The sequence below is a fragment of the Stegodyphus dumicola genome, chromosome 8 (assembly GCF_044657685.1).
Source record: "Stegodyphus dumicola isolate Sdum_Otavi_A_Nest chromosome 8, ASM4465768v1".
NCBI classification, from domain to species: Eukaryota; Metazoa; Arthropoda; class Arachnida; order Araneae; family Eresidae; genus Stegodyphus; species Stegodyphus dumicola.
In genome coordinates, this window is record NC_140775.1 from 130,795,696 (window position 1) to 130,813,985 (window position 18,290).

Genomic DNA, 18,290 nt, shown 5'->3' on the forward strand with positions numbered 1-18,290 from the left:
TTATTGGATTGAATTAAATATACTTCGTCGACAGCGCATAAACCACAATAGAATAAATGCACTCTTTAAAATTCACTATATTTGTTTACCATAGCGACACTCTGGCGCTAGGTTCACTTAACAGTATTATATTTCCTTCATATTGTTGCGTTTTTCTTCTTCCTTCACGTTCGTACGGGGTTCGTAGATTTGGAGTGAATAATGACGACGCTTGATGATGAAGTATAAAAACACACTTTTTTAGCCAGTATTGTCAGGACAGCTCCAAAACACGTTTTACGGTCGTCGATGAACTCCTATAAACACGCTGACACGATCAGCGACACAGCCTTCAGGTTATCAGGCTATCACGGTGAACACAGCTTCACTGCAAAGCACTTGAGTACAGCTCCCGACTCTGATCGTTCGTTCTCGGAACTCCACGTACTCTCGAGACTCTCCACGCTACAACTCGCGATGTACTCGACAACACACAGAGCACGGCTCCCGACGCTTCGGTTCAGTCGTTCCCGGAGCTCAACACGCTCTCTCGACAATGCACTAACCGCGATACACTAAGAGACTCCTTCGGTGAACTCGATGACCCACTCGACACTCGCTGCCCGGCTGTCAACTCGATCGACTCCGCAGGGATTGGCTCGCTAGACGAGACACCAACTTGATACTAACTAACTCGCACTCGACGAGGCACTCTCACTCGCCCTCTCGACGAGGCACACTCACTGACTGCGGACTAGCAGGGTTTATATAGCTTTCGGCTTGTGTTCGAGAACATTCTGGGCTAAACCGGTAAGAATTTGTTTTAGAAGGTTCTCCATCCGTCCGTGGCATATCGCCAATTTTGTCGTCCATCGTCGCCAAATGGGCGATTTCTCGCTAAATGTGGCAACCCTCCCTTTCCTTGCCGTTTTATAGCAACCATAAAACTGCTTTGCGGGGAAGCTATCTTACCGCGTGTGGACATTTCGTAATAATGTTATAACCTTTACCTTTACCTTCACTCGCATTTGGCACCAACTACTGCGAGTTATCACCAATAGATCAAGTATGCCTTAGGCCTTTCACGTTTGTATCAAAAAGAAGATGTACTATTGGTACATCTATGACCCAGATGCGTAGAATGCATTCAAAAACCCTAAGGTTTGAAATAATCTGGTCGTGGGGAAGCAAAAGTTTCCATAGATCTTTAAGTTGTAAAGCACTCTTTTACAAATGGTCGCATTCAGTCTCTGCTAGATATTAATTCGGAGTTATTTAAGAAGAAGCATTGTGAATTGAGAGCACTTTGTCACAGGATAGGAGAACAGTTTAAGTCTGCGTTCAATTAATCAGTAATGTCTTTAACATGCATCGAAACGTCAAAGTTCAATCAGACTTTGGTCAAAAACATAGTTCATAAAAATTAAAAGTTCATAAAAATTAGTAGAATTTGCATTCACACTTCATATTGTAACTCAGAATGCACAAAATGTATATCATTTAAAGAATTTCCTAATCTAATGCCACATTTTCTATTCAAATACTATAATAAAGCTAGAACGATGTATACAAGAAATAAAGCAAACAAAACAAAAAAAGAAACAGTTTGTCACAGACGATTGAGTATTTCTCATTCAATTAATTCAGTTCTCACTTCCCGACAAGGCAAAAATACATAAAAACTCAAAATATCTGTATAAAAAATTACGAAGTAAATCTTAAACACTTATTTCCTCGAAAAAATTCCAGAAAGGATTAAGCATGATTTAATTCGCAATAATAAATGAAGGCGTTATCTTTGTTGTTGCGAAGCAAAGTTTTCTAGATTGAAACAAATCCACTATTCTGCTGTTTCAAATGTAAACAAGCAATGGCCCCCATCCAAAAAAAAATATTAGGCTTAGCGGCACTTAAACAACTTTAAAATTGTTGATAATTCTAAAAATATTGCATACAGATTTACTAAAGGCATAAAAACCTTAACCGGAAGATAAGAACAACATAATTCAATCATTTTTAAAGCAAGAAATGTACAATTTACAAACATATAAGAGTAAAGAAACTGAGATCACTGAGCCGGGTAACAGAGTATATATATATATAAATATATTTATATACATTTGATGCGGCCGATTGCAACCAAAATACGAGGTGCACATCTACATGTTATAGCAGTCCTATATACAAAATTTCAACGTTCTGAGGCTACTCGTTTTTCAGTTATGCGAGATACGTACGTACGTGCCTACATACGTTCGTACAGACGCCACGAAAAATTCTCTTCAGAATTCATTTTAAAGCAGTTTTATAATTTTTTTGGAGGAAAAGAGTCTTTTATTCTGTCCTTACGTACAGATGTCATGCAATAACATCGTTAAATTGCATTCGATAGAGGTCAAAATGGATATTTTCGTTGAAATACGCTGCCTGAAACTTTTCGCTATTACAATACTTCCATTTTACTTCGTACAAGGATGTAAAAAATGAAAAATACACTCTTACCTCACCAATCAAATAAAAACCTCATTTTGACATCTTTTTTGAAATTTCCAAATTAATAGCTGAAATTGGGTATCTTCATAATGCTGGAGAAAAATTAATACTTACCGCTTTGAAAATTGTCGCAAATAATTTATGTGGAATAAAGGAAAAATTATTATTTTCGGCGATACCATTATCAAATAATACAGTTAAACGGAGAATTGATGATTGTACGAAACATTTAGAAGAACTAGTTGCTCAAGTAAAAAAGAGCAAGTTTTTTCCCTTGCAAATAGATGAAAGCCCAGATATCGAGGATAATGCAAATTTAATGTGTTTTATCAGATATATTGACGAAGACACCATACAAGAAAATTTTTTGTTTTGTAAAAGGCTCCCGACAAGAACGACCTCGGATGAAATTTTTAAGGCTACAAATGATTTTGTCACTAGTCACGGTATTGATTGGATGAAGTGTGTTGGGATAAGTAGCGACGGAGCACGTGCAATGGCAGGCTGTCATAAAGGTTTGTTTAAACAAATTCAAGGATTAGCAATTAATTGTGAATGGGTGCACTATACTATCCATAAACAAGCGTTGGCGGTAAAACGAATGCCTTTAAATTTAAACAGGACTTAGGAAAAATGTCAAGTTTGTAAACTTCATAAAGTCTCGTCCCTTAAATAGCAGACTTTTTATCGAATTATGCAAGGAAATGGAGAGTGATCATAAACACCTCCTTTTGTATTGTAATTCACGATGACTTTCAAAAGGAAACGTTTTAAAACGCCTGTTTGAGCTAAAAGACGAAGCCTTGGTATTTCTGAATGAACACCCACCATCTAAAAAAGATGCTATTTTTCCATTTAAGGGATAGATTCCCCGATTTCGAGTGGTTAATAAAAGTAGCTTATTTGTGCGACATATTTGCTACATTCAGTGAATTGAATTTAAACTTGCAAGGCTTTGGTTTAAATATATTTGGTTTAAATATTTAAATAAATATCGGAAAAAGTCGCTGCAATAATTAAAAAAATGACTCTGTGGAAACAAAGACTTTCAAAAGGAAATTTTAAATCTTTTGAAACATTACATAAATTTATTGAAACCCATTCAAACTACGATGAAGAAGATTTACATCTTGAAACACTATCAGTTTCAATTCAAGAACATCTTTCGGAACCTATAAATAGTTTTAAAGATTACTATCCGGACATTCCTTCAAATAATATATGGATTAAAGATCTTTTTTCTGTCAATATTGAAAAGGAAGAAATGCGTAATCTTAGTGAACAAGAAGTTGATAATTTAATTGAAATTTCATGCGACACCGATCTTAAAAAAGTGTTTGAAAGTGTACCACTAATTAATTTTTGATTGCGCTGTCAAAAGGAATATCCAAGCGTAAGCGAAAAAGCGATACAATTTTAATGCCTTTTGTCACCACTTATACGTGTGAAACTGCGTCCTCAGCTTTGGTGTACTTAAAAAGTAAGTATCGAAACAGATTGAATGTCGAACCTAATTTGAGAATAAAATTAACATCATTAAGTCCTAATTTGAAATTACTATGTGATGAAAACTGACATCATCCTTCGCCCTAAGGTCAAAATATGTAAATCAAAATTTACTTTTAAGTTTTAAATGAAGATAATGGATTGTCTTTAATTACTTATATTTTTGTTATATATATTTTGCAATTTTTGTGCATGAAATAAACAAACAAATAACTTGAATTTTGATTTTTATTAAAAAATAAAATTTGTTTTGTAAATAAATGGTTTTTTTTATAAGGTGGGTGGCGAAAAAAATTAAAATCTCGTACCGGGCCGCGGTCAAAAAAGTTTGGGAAACGCTGGTATAAGGTATCTGAAATGGAATTATCACGCTACCAGAACCATCATTTGCTTCCAGTTCTGTTGCAAAACGTTAGCTACAAAATGTCACCAAATCGTGTATACACTTTAGGTACTAATGTTGTATCATATGACACTGTGAAGGTTTGGTACCGAAAGTTCGAAAACAAGGACTATGATATTCAAGAAGCAGAGCGCTCTGGCCGGCCTACTGATGTTGATGAGGTCCGCTTGCGAGAACTTATGGAAGATCAGTATGCAACCACTCGAGAGCTTGCTGAGGAGTTAGACGTTAGTGTCCTGTCCATTAGTCGCGCTATGCATCGCATAAACTTGACTTACAGGTTCAATTGCTAGGTGTCGCATGAGCTGACTCAAACAGATAAGGACAGACGTGTTCGGGCCTGCACTAATCTGCTCGAGTATCAAACAAGGACAAAATTCTGGACCGGATCATCACTTGTGATGAAAAACATATTTATTTCAAGAACACAGGCCGAAAAGGGGGTTGGTCTGCGCCCGGTGAACCCGTTCACAGCGTCGCAAAGCGCAATTTGATTAACAAAAATATCATGCTTTGTGTCTGGTAGGACTGCCTTGCTATTATCCACAAAGAGTATCTGGAAAAAGGTAAAACAATCGATAGTTTGCTAATCAAAAATTAATTAAAGTTTTATAAAATATGAAATTCGAGATTTAAAATTCGGGCTCCCAGTTGTACATGTTCGGATGGAGGACAACATTATTCAAAATTTAATGGCTCTAGGGACCATCGTTTTTTCACAATGCGAGGAGCATACATACATACGTACATGCGGATTCTTCATTATTTAATTTCTTTTACGCTGAGTGCTAATACTTAATTTTTATGTATTTATAACTTTTGAATATTTATACTTAATTTTCAATGATTTTGTAAAGATAAAAATGTATATAAAAATACTTACCGTAATCATTATCGTATACATCATAATATCTATGATGATGATGGTAATGGTATCCGTAATGATGATGATGGAAAGGACTTGGTAGAAACATTGGCATAAAACCTAATCTAGGCCTAAAAAGATTCGATCCTGCTTTCATTGCCATATATGGAAGTATTGTATACATCGCAGCTGTGGGAATACGATTTCCCATTAGTCCTCCCAAGCCACCAGCTCCTCTCATGCCAGCAACCCCTGCCATGCCTCCAACTGCATAAGGATTTGGTTGAGAGCCATAATATTTGTTCTTTTTTCCCATTTTATGCTTTGGTCCTCCCATAGACATCAAAGAACCAAGAAAACCTTTTTTCTTATGAGGCTTTACGTTAATATTAGCACCTGTTGGAAGGCCACCATAGTTCATATAAGCAGGAGCTGGTATACCGGACTGTGGTTGCCACACATTTCCTCCAAGCGGCTGCTGAGGATAGGGTCTTCCTTGCTGAACTGGGTAAGGAGGCCGATAGCCAGGTTGTTGGGGATAATGTATACCTGGTTGTACTGGATAAGGTGCTGGTCGCATACCTGGTTGTTGAGGATAGGGAGCGGGCATGCCAGGTTGTTGAGGATAATGTACTCCTGGTTGTTGTGGATAAGGTGCCGGTCGCATACCTGGCTGTTGAGGGTAGGGAGCGGGCATGCCAGGCTGTTGAGGATAATGTACTCCTGGTTGTTGTGGATAAGGTGCCGGACGCATACCTGGTTGTTGAGGATAAGGAGCAGGCATGCCGGGCTGTTGAGGGTAATGGACTCCTGGTTGTTGTGGATAAGGTGCTGAAGGTATTCCAGGTTGTTGAGGATATGAGCTTCCCGGCTGAGGAGGATACGGTTGCCTAACACCAGGTTGGCCTGTTAAAAGAATAGTAATAAGTTATTGAAGTAATGAATATAATTAGTAAATAAAAAAAGAATTATTTTGAGTAATGGAAAACGAATGATCACAGGTATCGATCATAGTGAAAATTAAATGTATATTTCCTGACATAATTATTATGTTATGATTGACATAATTATTGATGTAATAAACAGTGTTAAACAAAATTCTTAAAAATAATTTTTTCGAATAGTTATTTATACTCATTATTCATAACAAAAAATAATACACAATTACAAATTAGAAAGCATAAAACTGGTAAGCTCGATAACTGTTTGCTGATAGGAAAGACATAATAATTACGACAAAGCAAATCACGTCAATTGATAATGAAGATTTTTATCACTTGGAAGGGCTGCCTTTGTGGGAAGTTTTGAAGGGAACTACCTGATACTTACATTAAAAATGAGGCAAAATGCCACGAATTTCACAATTTATCCATTCCTTTCCTTTCACCTCTATAAAAATTTGTGGGCTTCTAAATGATTGTCATTTAATAACAGAAAAAAAATTAGATGTTTCAGATTTAATTTTCAAAATTTTAAGCATTTCATGTTAGGTGTTATGATTACAACAATCACTAAAAATTTCAATTAATGAAAGAGACTGATACGAATCTGTAGGTGTTATCATAATTTTTTTTTTCATACTTAAAAACTTTGTCGATATCATAAACCATTAGAATTAATACTGCAAACTCATTATAATGATCTCATATTAATATTAGGAGGATGTTTGATTTGGTAAGCGAGTTTGTTAAAAGCGAGGACAAAATATTTTTATGGATACTAATGTAGTATAAATTATGTAGTCTTTGCAGATGCAGTTCAAAAATGTTTTTATTCGCTAGTGGAATTATGGTACGAATTTAACGTCACTTCAAAGATGTAAACAATGAAATTCCACAAAATTCAGTTAATTAAAATTTTTATGTCAGTTAGCAAAACTGACATGCATAAATATATGAATTGTTTTTATTTATACATTAGGGGAAAAGCTGGGACTGCATATCTTATGAAATTACCGTACAATTATAATGAAAGTAAAAACGCATTATAGGATTTTTGACGTAATTCATTTTTAGAAGGTTAAGCATAAACCAAACTAACATTTTGAAAGGGAACTATTAAATTTTTCAGTCTTAACAGCAGATAAAATTCATAACATTGGTGTAAAAAAATAGCATAAATTAATTTCAATTATAGTATTATTTGTGGTTCGATAAGGACTAATAAAGTCTACAGTAATTATTTCTCTATAAAGTTTATAATTAACTGCGAAACTAACTGTATATTTACGAAGTAATAAATTAAATCAGAGTTAATCTTGATACATTAAAACCTCTACGTTAATTTGAAATGGGTGACTGTTTACATACTGGAAATGCTCAAAATATTTTGGGCATCTGAACTTTCAACTTAATAGATTATTAATTTGAAGTGCAAGTAGGATTTTGATAGATTATATTTTGGGTACTATTTATTATCTCTATTTTTTCCTTTTCTTTAACTATTAAAACAGTTACCAGTAAAATAATTCTTAGAGAGAATTTTTGTTACATCATTTTATGATAATTAATTAATTAATCATGTTATATTAGGTGGCATCTGATATTGTTTGATCCCAGCTTATCAATGTTGGTAATTTACATTTGTTAATGATCGATTATTGTTAATCAGTCAATTGTATATAAATACTAATTTATTAATAGTTGATTGATTCAGTGTACATCGTCAGTTGATTAACATAGAACATATAATCAGACAGCACATTTATTTCCAATCGCTAAACTAAGTAAAACTAAATTAAGATAACAGGAATACAATGAATTGTGACAGAGCTGTACATTAAGCTATGATACAGAAACACCAATGAGTTTCAATAAAACTATGACTGCAGTATAATAACAAGTCGTATTTTTCTTTGGAATAATTTTAGTATGAGAAATATATGGCAAATAGTCAAGTATTCAAAATAGAATTACAAAATAATGAACCTACTTAAACAAGAACATAGAAAAAAATTAGCTATTGAAATTCTTTCATTGCAAAATAATTTTTTTCTCTACTTTTAAATTTATTTCTTTAAAAATTTTTTACCTCTAATACTAACGTCAACGTCAATCAACAAAATGGCATTTCTGGTCATTTCATAAGACTTAAACAAGCTGAGAATGAAAAAAAAAAAAAAATGATAAATGCAGCTAATGTAATAATTTATCATTATCTGCATTGTTTCTACAATCTTGAAATGCATCTTCTGACTAAAAAGCAAGAAAGTATGTATAAAATAATTCCGAAAATAAACACTAGCGTGATATAAGATTCTTGGTTTGAAAATCTCTCTATATTTTCAATGGACAGTTCATTCATGAGCAGATCTGTATACTCTTCTCCCTTGTTTCAGCCAGTTTGTTTAAAGAAATAACAGAAATTAGCCACTGCACGTTTTTCGTAGCCTGACAAGCACTTCAGCAGCTTCTGGTGGGTAGGGTACGAACTGCGCGAAATTTGATTGAAGATCCTCGTTCCCGTCTTATCTAATCCACGAACTGCGCGACGTTTCCTGTCCCTTCTTTCTTTCCCAAGAAGATTGGATGCTACAAAAAGCAAAAAGTCATTTATCGCCATTAATGAGACATTTTATTGAGACTGCAAGCCTTTATTTTCGTTTATCAATATTGTAAAAATTGTGCATGCAAAAAAAAAAAAAAAAAAAAAAATTAATTTAAAGTCTTGCGTGTGCTAAAGTAAAAATAAATTTCTTTTACACTCATTTTAAAGTTTTATGATGCTTAAAGGAATGATGAGCCAGATCTTTTTTACTCTCTGTAAGAATTAAAAACTTTCCAAGTTGTAGATTTTAGTCGCTGATATATATATCAGTTTTGAATAGTAAAATTGATAGATTAATGACGTACACAAAACTGATACATAATCAACCTATCAAATATCGGATTTTTAGCGCACCTTAAATAAGTTTCTTGTCTAGATAAATATTAACAAATCTTCTTAAATAGCAGAGTGGTTTTTAACTTTCAAATTTACCATTTTAGGTAAACTGCCTTCTAATTTAATTTTAAAAATTTTCTGTATTAAATCTAAAAATTGGACTTCTTAAGTCGTTCTAAATTCACACTAATATTACTGCAATATATTCCCGTATTAAGGTTTCCATTTTTAGTCATTGAAGTTATTTTAAGGTTATTTAACTTTCTTACCAATTACATATTTTAATACTAGAAACGTTTAAATATTTATTCTGTTTTCCACCTGATGTACTTTGGCATACATTTAATTTCTAATACACATTTAACTAATAAATTGATAATTATGAGCGTCTGCAGAACTTTCATACTTAAAAAAATAATTCAAACTCCCTTATATTCATATCTTGGGATTTTCAGTTCCTTTTTAATCCATTCCTTTTTCACATATTGTTGCACTGTACTCAAGTTTTCATGTATGTAGAATTTATATACTTTGAATTGTATTTATGCCAAATTATATTTAAATGATAATTTTTACTAATTCTTGCATCACAACTCTAATTAACAGAAGATGTTTCTAACACCTTGGCAAAGCTTAATCTTCAGCATGCAGCTTATTTTCCAACCTAGTTTCAGGCTGAGTTATTTGTAAAATTAATTATTTGAAATTATTTGTTAATAAAGACGGTTGCTAAATCACGCTAATAATATTTTTAACTGTTGTAATTTATAACGCAATGAGTTCATGTGATTTATAATATAATTCATTTATAATTCTTTCAGCAGTATTGAAATTAATAGCAGATACTGATAATGTTATACATTTAGATTACAATGATTTAGATAGCCATTGCCTTTTTCATTCATGCTTTTATGCTACATTCCTATTATTTCATAATAGCATACAGGTAAGTTTAACTCATTCATTAAACATGTAAATCTCTAATTCAGCCCACTTTTGTTCTTACGTGTGCTGTATCTTCTATTTTCTTTAATATATTGTTTAGCTTAATTTCAAAAGGTCTTATGGTCAAGCGGAAAAGTCACAAAACATTCGTAGTTCGACGCGAGTTTCTAGTCCCAGTGAACCCCCAGTTCTTTCTTTTTTTTGTACTTATTTACTGAGTAAAAATAACGAAAGAAATTAACTCGGTTTCGGTAGTTAATACCTCGGTACAAATTATATGTAACATTTTCCAAAAGCATAGAGTTTATATTGGATATCAATAAATTAAGGATTATTTCTCCATCTAATTTTCTTAACATGTTTATTCCAGAATTTTCTTTTCACACTGTAGCGCTTAACTTTATGAGTTTTCTATAATCATTCAATTTCTCTAGACATGGCAACTTTACATACTTTCTGACAAGTAGTCATATTTTTAACCACTGTTATTTTAATTCCTGTTGACTATCAGTACATTATTCACTTCTTTCACAAATGCAAATATTCATTTTGTACGCAAATCTACGTAAAATAGCAATAAAACTTCAGTTATGCGGAGCTCCTGATCAATTGCTTGTTTTAGATTGAATGAAATTAAGCTTAATTTTGCTCTTAATTAGCTTCTTATTAATTTAATTGTACGTTTCTAATTAATTATATGTTGAGATATTTCCAAGTATATTACACAAACTTTTGTATCCCAATTTTTAATTTTTGGTTAAAAAATAAGCTTTTATTTATTGAGGGGCCTGATTGATTATATTAATTTGCAGTATTGTTTATCTAATTCTTTTCTTCTAGATAAATTTTAGAAAAAATTTCTTAGCATAATAATTTAAATTTATTTACAATTTATACGCAGTGTTCAAACGCTTAAAAGATTTGTAATTATAATAGTTATTATAATAGATTTCATGCTAAGCTTTTTTTAAATTTAACTATTAATTTCTGCAAATATTTACATGACTACTTTAATTAACAAAAGGTATTTCTAGCACACTTTAACATACTTTGATACAAAATGATCTTCTGCACGCCAGTGAACTATATTAAATTTCCCAGTCTAGTTCAGACATCTTGACTATTATTGATGTAATTTATAAAAAGTATAATTCGTATGCTTTACAATTATTTGATGTATGATATTATTGCAATACTCTTTTCTCTAATATTGTAATTAATGAAAGATGTTTGCAATGCTAATATGTATGTTTACCAATATCTTTTATTTTCTTTGTTAGCTCTCGCATTTATTATTGTTATTCAAGTAATTAGCCTGCTTGTTAGATATTCTTTACTTGTTCTTGTGATTGTGATATGTAATTCTATTTCTTTATTTTTATTTTCCTCTTGGCTACAGTTGGCTTTGAAAAGTAAAATTGTAGCCCTATAGGCAAAGGGGGAAAGAAATTTTGATTGGCGCAGTTGAACTATACCAGGACGAGGGGGGGATTTTCATTCGCGCAGTTGGAGTACACCCGTCTGGTGATCAAAAACATGGCTAAGTTATCCGCTGCTTACTTTTACCTTCAAAAGTTCATCCAGTCCAGCCGTTGTTTGGGTGCATATTATCATCCATTAAAATAAAAGAATTAACAGATCGACTTAGTCAAATTTTTTGTCAAAGATTTCACTCCGGTAACCCTAAATGGTTCTACTACTAAGTACTTGAAATTTCAGCATGGCTTCTCAGCAAGATTCTTTCTTAAATCATGATACTGCCACATCTGAAACTGGCCTTTTCAAGAAAAATTAATTGTTTTATCTAATTCCTATTGCCTTTTGATAGTGATACATCGTGAGTAAGCCTGCAACATGAATTTTTAATCCTCAGTGGAAAGTAAATAGCTAAATAGCTGCAGTACCGCTTGCTAGGCCAAAGTAAAGTAATTTTATGTGAGTAGTTAAAGTGGAAAGCAAAAAGGTTTACTTGCATTTATGCTGTTTTGTGGTAAATCATCCTTTTTACAATGAGAGCATGTATTCGTCTTTCGTGTGAGCCCACTGGCAGCCGAGCGGTAAAATCGTTGAACACTGGTAGTTCCGACCTGATTGCAATTCCACGCGAACGGGGTGGCTGCATGGGCGTTTTCGTGGTTTTCCTCATGTGTAACGTGTATACGAGCCAGTTTCCGTTGGAAAGTCTCCCACGAAGGCATCCCCCCCTTTAGTCAGATAGCCCTAGTGTGCTTTGCCATAAGCAACTAAACGGAAACTGTCATCCGGTGAGCAAGATTCCTTTCATATTGATATTGAAATGCCTGAACCAGCCATCTCACTTCTTTATATTGAACATTTTTCTTGGAATTCTTTACATGCCTGCTGACTTCATTAAAATAATATTTAGTTGAATCTGTCTCATTCTGTAATAGACCTGTTTTCACCTTTCAAGTTTAATGAATTTGATAAGCAAATTATTTGTAATAAAATTAGCAACACCTATAATGTAAAATTTCGCTTGTAAAGAAAGAAAACATTTATGAATTTGTACCTAACTTACCGAACTCTCAAGCAGCTAATTCTTATACGAAATCATTGCAAGGATTCAGGTATGTGAGATTTAATACAGGATTGCTAATTTTTTTTCCAGTGAATCACAGTAAGCTTTGAGTACGGTGCTTACGAATGACCGAATCATTTTTAAAAGTACAAAAAACTAGTTGCTGGCTTCATTTCTTGTTCCCAGTGGGGCTCACCAGAGACAGAGAAAATCAGACAGCTGAGCACTGGTAGTTCGTGCAGAGTTCAAAACCCAGTGATTGTAAGAGTAGGAATTAGATAATGGCAAAGCACAATAGGGTTATCTGCATAAGGGAAGGTATATCTCGGCTTTCTAACGGAAACATGGCTCGTATTCCTGGTATATACGAAAGAAACTGCGAAAACTCCTACGCAGCCAGCTTATTCGCCGTGATTTGAACGTAGGTCAAACTTTTAGTGTTCGGTAGTCTTATCACTTTACTATTAGTGGACTAGAAGCCCGGTGAACAGGCTACAGTTACGGAACTTTGGTGTTTTACCATTACGTAAAGTAAATGTGGCCAGTGGTGACACTCAGTCAGTTTGCTCAGGTTTGGCACAACAGCTGCATAAACTATTTATAGTTCGCCAAACTGTTATTAAAATTTCAAATATTATTATTTGCTAGGCAGTTTACCTATAGCAGAATACAAAATAATACTACCATTTATGCAGCTCAGTAGTGATTCTATCTATTTTTAACGAAAAAGCTAGCGACATTTTTTAGGAAATTCTTCACAAAGCTAAATTTTGTCTTAAGCAGATAGCCCTTACGTATTTTGCCATAATCGATTAAAATAAAAGAACTTATAAAAGTATTCTCAGACGTTTCCAGGCCATTCAACTAATCGGATGAACTACGTAGATTGCATATATTTTTATTGTTTTTCTGTTGGATAGCAAACATGGGCCAATTTACCTCTAAATTTCTGGCGCAAAGATATCCCTTCCCATAGCCTAATGTATTTTGTTATAATTCATTAATCTAATTTCATTTTTCATTGATCGCGGTAAAAGGTGTTTATAAACTATATTTCTTTTCAGTGTTCAACATTTGTGCGGAAAGAAGTAGTAAGTAAAGGGTTGATCACAGCCATTAATAAATAAATTTACCTATTGGCGGACTGTATGCTGGTGGTGGACCACCAGGAGCATAAGGTGGAGGTGGTCCCCCAGGTGCATAAGGTGGGGGTTGTCCAGCAGGTGAATAAGCTGGAGGAGGAACACCGGGTGAATAAGCTGGTGGAGCTCCTCCCGGAGGATACGCAGGAGGCTGTTGATTCCCTGGTGGAGATTGGCCTCTAGTGTTTGGATTGTAGTTAGGATTATATGGTGGCTGAGGTGCACTTTGAACTTTATCAGTTTCCTTAAAATTTGGGTTAGAGGCTGGTTGTCTTGCTATGCTAGGTTCTTGGGGTTTAATTTCAGGAGCTGAAGGTTTGGGAGATGGAACATAAGGTCTAGGTGATGGTGCTGGAGGCCGTGGTGATGGTGCGGGCTTTGGATGCGAAGTTTCTGGTCTTGGAGAAGGCTTATATGCAGGCTTTGGTTGAGGAGCAGGTGCTGGTCGACTTCGGTCTCGGTTTCTTTCTATTGTTGATCCTCTTGATGATGTCGAACCACGGCTACTGGATCCTCGGCTGCTAGATCCACGACTGCTGCCGCCCCTGCTACCACCACCTCTTCTTCCATCACTATAAAAATACAGTTGTGAAAATATCAAAATTTAGATTAATAAAGATTTTCCAGAAAACAATTTGCGTAAGCATATGATATAATTCAACCATTATTTTTTATAAAATCGTTTCTTCTTTTATATACCTTTGGAATGAAGAAATCTCGGTTATTTCCGGGATAAACAGTATGGTCCAAGCAAATTATTTGGTTTAAAAGAACAAGCGTGTTTTCTCGGCCATAAATATCATATTGTAACAAACATTAAGCGCAGCTCTATTGCAATAAATAAATAAAAAAAAAAGTAGGAGAAAAGACAAACAATTCACGAAGAGAAGTGTGTAAATACTTTTGAATCTTGAGATTAATTAAAATCCAGCTTGATTGATTGATTGTTTCGATAACTCTTTGCATCTTTGGTCAAAAATGAAATAAAATCATTAATTGAATTTAACATATTTTGATGGGTTTAAATTGGTTGAAATGAAAACGTACTATGGCCGGTTTATGGAACAAAATTCGTTAATTAGATGTTTCGTAAAATTTCAGGAGATATGGAATTGAAAAACCCGTCAAAGAAGTAGCATTTGAATAGCATTAAATCATACATTTTCCCCCCGAGGAAGATGCATATTCTTTAATGAATTGATGAAGAATGCTGTAAACACCCCAAGAATTTATCCTATTACAGATCTTTTTGAAATAAAAAGAACTTTATTTCGTAATATTGTGACTTCATCCTAGATTGCAACTGGGGGAGTAACCCACTTGGTTCATTGTGTATCACTGACGTTTTTGGAAAGCATTTTATGTCATTACCGAGATCAGCTATGTATTTCAGTTATTGGGATATCATCCCGCATTGCAGATAGCCGCGGTTGATTGACCTGTTAAAGAAAGGTTGTACGTCATGATGAACGTCAGCGTGCTCTTGTGAAGTCATCTAGGATTCCATATTTATCTCACCCTACTAACGCAGCATCCTGATCGAGAGGAGTTCCTACGTCATACCGGATTTGCTGCTGCAATGGCACGCTCTTTCGGGAACATTCAATTGCCAGTATATGGCAATAGTCTGCGTTGTGACTGGTTGTCGTAGAATCTGTGCAAGGCTTATATAGAGAGACGCTGGGCCATTTTTTCTCACTTTTCGATATAAACTGTAATAAATTATGTAAACTAATCTGTAAGTAGAGCCATTTTATGTCATACTATGTTTACCTTACATCTAATAATTTTATATACATATTATTTAGTTTACATTTACATGAACATATTATCCCTATGCTATTGACATTATACTATCGAATTTCCTGCTCCAATGTTCTCTCATCTCAGTATAAGGTCTACTTTGTTTATTTACCTTCCCTTTCAATCGCACTAGCACCAGTTCGGAGAGCTTTATTTCTAAGATAAATTGGATTCGGGGGGTATTCTTTTCCCTCGCTGTCTTTTGTTGTTTCAGATGCAATGCATTTGATAGCATCTAATTTTTTATGTAATTACTGTCTTAAAGCGTTCCACTGACAAGTTGAAACCTTAAAGGTATGCATGTAATGGCTTGTTTATGCTTCAAGCATACAACCTTTAAGGTTTCAACTTGAAGCATAAACAAGCCATTTCCATCATTTCTGGCTGTGCTGTATGCTTCCCTCTTGCTTTTGCCCCGACTATTTTTGAATTAAGACGTGTTATTCGAGTGTTTATTTATTTTATGATACATCGTTCTCGATGTTGCTTTTTAGTTCATTATGAAAATCTGTGTATTTCTTGCATCGTTTCTATGGTCTGAATTTATATTTTTTAGATGGATTCGGAACACCAAAGGATTTTTCCGCGCAAGAAAGAAAGTTTAGAAGACGAGATATTCAGGACGACTGGTTGAATCGACATTACCAATCATCACAAAATCATAATGAATTGATCAATTGTTGGTCGTTGGTAGTCTTTTCACCCTTTTAAGAAAAATAACTTTCAAATTCATATACAAAACTTTGCCGAAAAGAATAATTTTAACTACAGGTCTTCCTTTGAGGATGTGACTGTGACCTCTGCGACATGTTATGATTTCATGAAGAAATTACCAAACTTTAATTTCAAGTATTCGGAAGCATCCTTTATAACTAACAATCAGTTGGCGTTGTTTCACGCAAACAATATAATTTTTCAACAAATTTTTAAAAGTACCTGCGGTAGTTTTCGTCTCGTGTCATATCATTTGGAATTACACTCATATCAAACCGATAAACTTTTAGATTTATACAGTGAAATAACGCATAAATAATTAATTAATAACGCGATTTATGAGGAATATTTAACCCAGTCTCAATAAGGATCTGTGAGGGATGTACAGTCTATCATCCAAACCAGCGCCGTCACCCCTGCATAATGAAGACGACTCGAGAAAAAGCTATTAATAATACTGACAAAGCAATATTGTCAATGAACTTTAAAAGACTTGCGCAAAAACTTTAAGTAGACACCTGCAGTTGTATTTATGAAATTGAGAACATTTCATTGTTACATTTACGAAACCAAATAGAAAATTTGTGAAAAACGAAGCTATTTTGTAAGCATATATTTTAATGAAATTTTTTATTTATATTGAAATCTATTTTTATTTAGCCATAGACTAATGCATCAAAGTTTTACTATCCCTAATGAGTGGAATTATCATAGTATTTAGTTGCATTTTCTCCTAAATAACTCTTAAGACTAATCTAACAATATGTAAATATACTTATCTTTTAAAAATCTAGTTGGAAGTTTTTCACGTTAGTTGAATCAGTATTAAATATATCCAGAGTACTGACTGTACCATAAAATGATTCATGATTTTTATGTATACGTACTGATAAGCCTAGATAAATTGAACCTGAGGGTTTTCCACTCATTATAAATCGATAAGACCAATTTTTAGGTAAACATAATTGCTTTCTATAAGCACATTTTCTAAAATTTTTTGGGAATTCTGGATAAACCACTTATTTCAAGGTTCCCTCCTCATTTGGGTAAAATAGTAAATATTCTACAGAGGAACATGCTTATTTCGTATTTAGTTCTTAATATTAAGAAAATAATTCTAAGATGGGATTCTGTACTAATGTAGTATGTAATATAAGAAAATTTGAATGAATTACATCGTCTTTGAGTTTTGGCATTGGAAAAAGGCAACATTTAGTAACATTAATTAAATTACCATTCTAACACAGTTATAAGGGAAAAGGAAACATTATTTGGCTGTAATTTTATGTTAAAAAGGGGTTATTCCTATAATGAAATACTGAAATGTAGCTTTAAGTACTGCAGTTAGCTATGTAGTACTACCGTTATCTTTGGAGTACATTTATTAAGCGAAAGAAAAACGTTTCTTGTGAATATATTTAAATCCGTATCAATATGCACAGGATAAAAAAGATTAAGATTGGATTCATATGGATAATCTTCATGTGATTTCCATTTTTAATCACTTAATGGAAAAATGTTCCATTAATTTTTAGTATATATGAAACTTATTGCATTTTTTATTTATCTACAAACTGCATGTAATCTCATTCATGTAAAATAGGTACTTAGTATTCATTTGTAAAAGAAAATTATAGTTTAAGAATGATATTTAAACAATGAACTATTTTAAATGTACTTTCTATTTATCCTTCACAAAGCAAATAAATTACTTAAATGAAACGTTTTCGTCTCAGAAGATATGTAAAGTGAAACATTTTCGAGTTAAAAATTTCTTTTTAGTCGCAAACATTTTTGTCAAAATCAAAGTGTAACCTTTTCTCCTTACGTTTTGAAATTAATATGGATTTTCAATAGACAAAATAAAAGTGGAGTTTTTTTGCCCTAAAAAAATGAAGGTGAAACGTTTTCGACCTAAAGAAAAGTCTAAATGAATTTTTTTCGACTTTCTTAAATCAAAATGTAACTTTTTCTGCTTACAATTTGAAATTAACCTGGGTTTTCCCATAGACAAAGTAA

General features: G+C 33.4%; 1 protein-coding gene across 2 annotated transcripts in view; it reads right to left on the reverse strand.

Annotated features, from left to right (window-relative positions):
• LOC118185956 (uncharacterized) overlaps nucleotides 1-18,290 on the reverse strand; it is a 67,685-nt gene that overhangs the window by 34,728 nt on the left and 14,667 nt on the right. For both annotated transcript variants that reach the window (XM_085822431.1, XM_035355929.2), the window contains exons 2-3: nucleotides 13,746-14,326; nucleotides 5,265-6,152 (exon numbers count right to left, since the gene is read on the reverse strand). In XM_085822431.1, the coding sequence (XP_085678557.1) occupies nucleotides 5,265-6,152; nucleotides 13,746-14,326 (1,469 nt within the window). The remainder of the gene's footprint in view (nucleotides 1-5,264; nucleotides 6,153-13,745; nucleotides 14,327-18,290) is intronic.